The following is a 4,930-nucleotide window of genomic DNA, read 5'->3' as shown; positions in this document are numbered from 1 at the left end:
TGGTGGCCAAGGAACCAGCTCACGGGCAAGGAGGATTATTTATCATCCAGCGGCTGCCTGCCAGCCAGCCGCCTTTCGAAACCGAGCACGCACGAGGGAGCAGACGCGGTCTCTGGAACCTGGTTCGAGCGAGCTACCCCATCTATCTATCTATCCAGCCGTTGGGAATTTCTGTGAAGAGGAAGAGGATGGCAATGGTGGCGGCGGAGGGGAGCGGGCGCAGGGACGCCGAGGCGGAGCTCAACCTGCCGCCGGGGTTCCGGTTCCACCCCACCGACGAGGAGCTCGTGGTGTACTACCTCTGCAGGAAGGTGGCGCGGCAGCAGCTGCCCGTGCCCATCATCGCCGAGGTCGATCTTTACAAGTTCGATCCGTGGGATCTGCCCGGTGCGTGCCCTTCTTCCCCTGTTCCGGCGTCTTCTTGCTCTGCTTTCCTCTGTTTTTTTCCTCTTTTTATTTATCATCAATATCTTGGTTTCAAACAAAATATCTTCTCGTTTTACGAAAAAAGACAATCTTTTCTTTAATTGTCCCATGGATCCATTCATCCAAATTGACATTTTTGACCTCGGTTCTGTGCTTCTCTGATTCTCTCCTTCAGAGAAGGCGCTGTTCGGCCGCAAGGAGTGGTACTTCTTCACGCCGCGGGACCGCAAGTACCCGAACGGCTCGCGCCCCAACCGCGCCGCCGGGAGGGGGTACTGGAAGGCGACGGGGGCCGACAAGCCGATCGCGTCCAAGGGCAGCGGCAGGGTGGCGGGGATCAAGAAGGCGCTCGTGTTCTACTCCGGCAAGGCGCCCAGGGGCGTCAAGACAGACTGGATCATGCACGAGTACCGCCTCGCCGACGCGGACCGAGCACCGGGCAAGAAGGGCTCGCAGAAGGTGTGTGCGTGTGTGTGGCCGTTCCATCCCACCGGTTGCATTCCATGGCGAGCCATGGTGCTCATGTCTCTTTGCGTTGTTCTTGCAGCTGGACGAGTGGGTGCTGTGCCGGCTGTACAACAAGAAGAACAACTGGGAGAAGGTGAAGGTGGAGAAGCCGGAGTCGGAGGCGGCGGCGCACCAGCACCGGCAGAGCGCGGCGGAGGATTCCATGTCCGACAGCTTCCAGACGCACGACTCGGACATCGACAACGCCTCCGGCATGCAGCAGAGCTGCTTCGGTGACATGGTGCAGGGGCAGGCCATGACCATGAGGAACAACGGCATTGGCACCGTGACGGTGAAGGAGGACAACGATTGGTTCACCGACCTGAATCTGGATGACCTGCAGGCGTCCTACAACATGGCCCATATGGTGAATCCGATCAACCCGGTCCAGACGGTGAACCTGGTGGCTGGGCAAGGCCATGGCTACTTGCAGTCCATGAGCTCGCCGTCGATGAAGATGTGGCAGACAATCCTGCCACCGTTCTGAGAGTTGTTGAGATGGAAGGGGAAGAGATGCTCTTGTAAATAAGGGGGCATAGGAGTGGCTAGACTGGACCTAGAAACAGCAAGTTTGAAATTTGGAGGGTATGAATTCTGCAACTGTTGCTGTAGGCTTGTAACGTTTATTCATTTGTTAGATTGTTACATGTGTTTGGTAATATACCAAAAAAAATTTGCATCTCCCTTTGCACTACTTAATACAAAATTACAGTTTTCATATCTCATGTCGGTCTGAACCGAAATTGATCTAGGACATTTGATCTCTCTGATATATTCGTACAGTTTTCAAAGATGATACAATGGTAGGAGTAGCATTAAGTGGATGGGTAGCTAAAATCGTACGTACTCCCTCCATTCTAAATTATAAGACGTTTTGACTTTTCTAGATACATTGTTTTTATTATGCATCTAGACATATCTAAGTGCGTGGCAAAAGTCATGAATCTAGACAAGCCAAAACGTCTTATAATTTGAAACGGATCGAGTATCATTCTACAATGGGATGAAGTGATATAGAACCAACCAAATCTATTTCTCAAACCGGACTGTTACGTTCCTCAAATGAAAAACGCTAGCCTTATCAATTCTCACCACATCATGACCCATATGTCTGGTAGATTAGATTCGTACCATGAAAATGACATGAACATATGCCTGCCACTCGCACACAGGAAGTGGTATCGAGTATCGTTTTCCTCCAGAAAATGCGTCTGTATCTATATATCATCTGCACTGTTTAAATCAACTTGCATCTGGTTGCAAGATAACGCCAAATTCTGCAGTACATATACATCAGAAAAGTTCAGGCGTATGAGAAGATATACTTAAACGAGCCACTTGCAATCAGCATCGGCATATATCTCTAAGAATATGGTACAATGGTCTTCAGACCGTACGAGGATAAGCTCGTTGACTTAGACCATGTTATCAGCAATCTGATATAAGCTACCGGCTCCTAGTAGGCATTATTATTGAAGCCACAGGATAGCCACAAGGTGCCAACCAAAAGAATGCTTGATAGATTAGATTAGAGGTTTAGGTTCAGTCGTTCAGATATCAGGTGAGTTGTTATCAGAACAAACCGATTAATAACCACCATTTTGATTAATAAGAGCAGGCTGGCGGCAAAAGTTCCCAGCTTCAAATCCAACGTGTTATTGTCGTTAGATTCTTCATATGCACATGCAAAGTAGTAATACACTATCAGAAAGGTTGCTATCCTCGGTTGCAATAAACGTGAAACAAAAGAAAAGAAATATGCAGTGGTGCATGATGCATCACCAGAGGAAAAGATAGCACAAAATTCTGTATCTGTAACGAGATCAATTGTTAGCAGACTCAGAGGTAGGATAAGGAATTGGGAATTTGGGGAAGGAAGACAGTACGTTGGGGCAGGAAGAGGAATAACAGAATTCAGCTATGGGTTACAAATTTCATAATCCTCTCTCCCTCAGGTTCCCTCCCTTAAGTACTCGATTACATCTGCCACATGGGACCAGTCACCATAGTATTAGGCCTCCGAATCCTTGGGTTCCTATCGGGCTGGGCAGCTTGAGCATCGTGGGCCGGAGTCGTTGCCGGACGATGCACAGGGTTAACGTCAAGGTAACTGAAATGTTTAGATTCCCCTCAAAAAAAAAAAAACTGAAATGCTTAGACGACATGGCAGAGGACCGGGATGGACGGAATTGATTTCATTGGACGCTTCCGTGATTGGCCAGCGCCCCAGCACCTACTGATTTACTCGCCGTGCACCTCAGCTCTGCTCTCTTCACGCTTACATCCCTTCGCTTCCTTAGCCTTGCCAACAATGACTTCACGTGAATCCCTCTGCCAAGCGCCGGCTTTGAGCGGCTCAGCAACCTCACCTACCTTAACCTGTCCAGCTGTGGCTTCGTCGGCCAAGTGCCCAGTACCATTGCCCAGCTTCCCAACTTGGAGACCCTTAATATCTCCGGTGCCTTCATCTGGGACGCTCTACGGCAACAAGCAACTCCCTTCCTAGAGCTAAAAGAACCTACTCTTGGCACACTGATCACCAACCTGATCAGCCTCCGGAGGCTATACCTCGATTACGTTAACATTTCTGTTGCTAACACTGATGCTCATTCCAGTTCCAGGCATCCCCTCCGAGAGCTGAGGCTGTCAGACTGCTGGGTCAACGGGCCTATTGCAACTTCTCTTATTCCAAAGTTAAGGTCACTATCAGAGCTGATACTGTACGACTGTATATTTAGCTATCCAACAACGAATCCTTTACTGGGTTTGACAAATTGTCTTCCTTGCAGATTCTTAAACTCAGTAACTCTGGGCTGATCGAAACATTTTCCCTCATCAAGGATATTTTCCATCAAGAGCTTGACAATGCTAGACTTGTCAGGGAACACCGTACTGCACGGGGTGCTGCCTGAGTTCACACCAGGCAGTGCTTTACAGAGTTTGGTGCTTTTCCACACAATATGTCAGGGAACACCGTAATGTTCTCTGGAAACATACCAGAATCTATTGTCAACCTCAACCTCATTACACTGGACCTTTCCAGTTGCCTCTTCTATGGAGCTATGCCGTCCTTTGCTCAATGGACGATGATGCAGGAGGTAGATTTGTCAAATAAAAACCTCGTTGGATCATTACCTTCGGATAGGTACAGTGCTCTATATAACCTCACTGAGGTTTAATCTCAGCAACAACTCACACCTGCAAATTTGTTTTCTCACCCTTGTTTGCTAGTGTTGGACCTCAGCCAAAATAATTTCACCGGGCACCTACTGGTGCATCCAAATGCATCTTCTAGTTTGCAATATCTTTTTCTAGGAGAAAATAATCTGCAAGGGCCGATTCCAGAGTCATTGTCCCAGCTTTCACAGCTCACAAGGTTGGATCTCTCATCCAACAATCTCACAGGTACCATGGATCTAAGTGTGATAAAGAATTTGAGGAACCTCTCTCTGCTCTACCTATCGGACAACAAGTTGTCTATTCTTGAGAAAGGTGATGCTAGATCTTATGTTGGATATCCCAATATTGTGTCCTTGGGGCTGGCATCGTGCAACTTAACAAAGCTACCTGCATTCTTGATGTATCGGAATGAAGTTGAACGGTTGGACTCCTCTCAGACAACAGCATTGCTGGGCCCATACCTGATTGGATTTGGAGGGCTGGAGCAAATGATTTCTACTACATCAACCTCTCCCATAATTTATTCACCAGTATCCAGGGGGACATCTTAGCACCCTCATATCTCTACCTAGATCTCCATTCTAACATGATTGGGGGCCATCTCCCTGTTCCCCCACTGAACACTTCGTTCTTGGACTGCTCCAGCAACCATTTCACTCACTCGATTCCAACAAAGTTTCTGTCAGGCCTGACATGCGAAGTTCCTGTCATTATCAAACAATATGCTTACAGGAGAAGTCCCACCTATGATCTGCAACATTGCAACACAAGCAACCTCGAAGTTCTTGACCTTTCTTTTAACAGTTTGGGTGGCTTA

General features: G+C 48.0%; 1 protein-coding gene across 1 annotated transcript; it reads left to right on the top strand.

Moving 5' to 3' along the window:
* On the top strand, positions 1 to 1,653 carry LOC136457240 (NAC domain-containing protein 68-like). The gene is made up of 3 exons (XM_066457303.1): positions 1 to 387; positions 602 to 885; positions 974 to 1,653. The coding sequence occupies exons 1-3, from the start codon at positions 189 to 191 to the stop codon at positions 1,418 to 1,420; spliced, it is 930 nt and encodes a 309-aa protein (XP_066313400.1). The 5' UTR covers positions 1 to 188; the 3' UTR covers positions 1,421 to 1,653.
* The last annotated feature ends 3,277 nt before the right edge of the window (positions 1,654 to 4,930 follow it).

This window comes from Miscanthus floridulus, chromosome 6 (genome assembly GCF_019320115.1).
Source record: "Miscanthus floridulus cultivar M001 chromosome 6, ASM1932011v1, whole genome shotgun sequence".
NCBI lineage: Eukaryota > Viridiplantae > Streptophyta > Magnoliopsida > Poales > Poaceae > Miscanthus > Miscanthus floridulus.
This window is presented reverse-complemented; position numbering and strand designations above follow the sequence as displayed.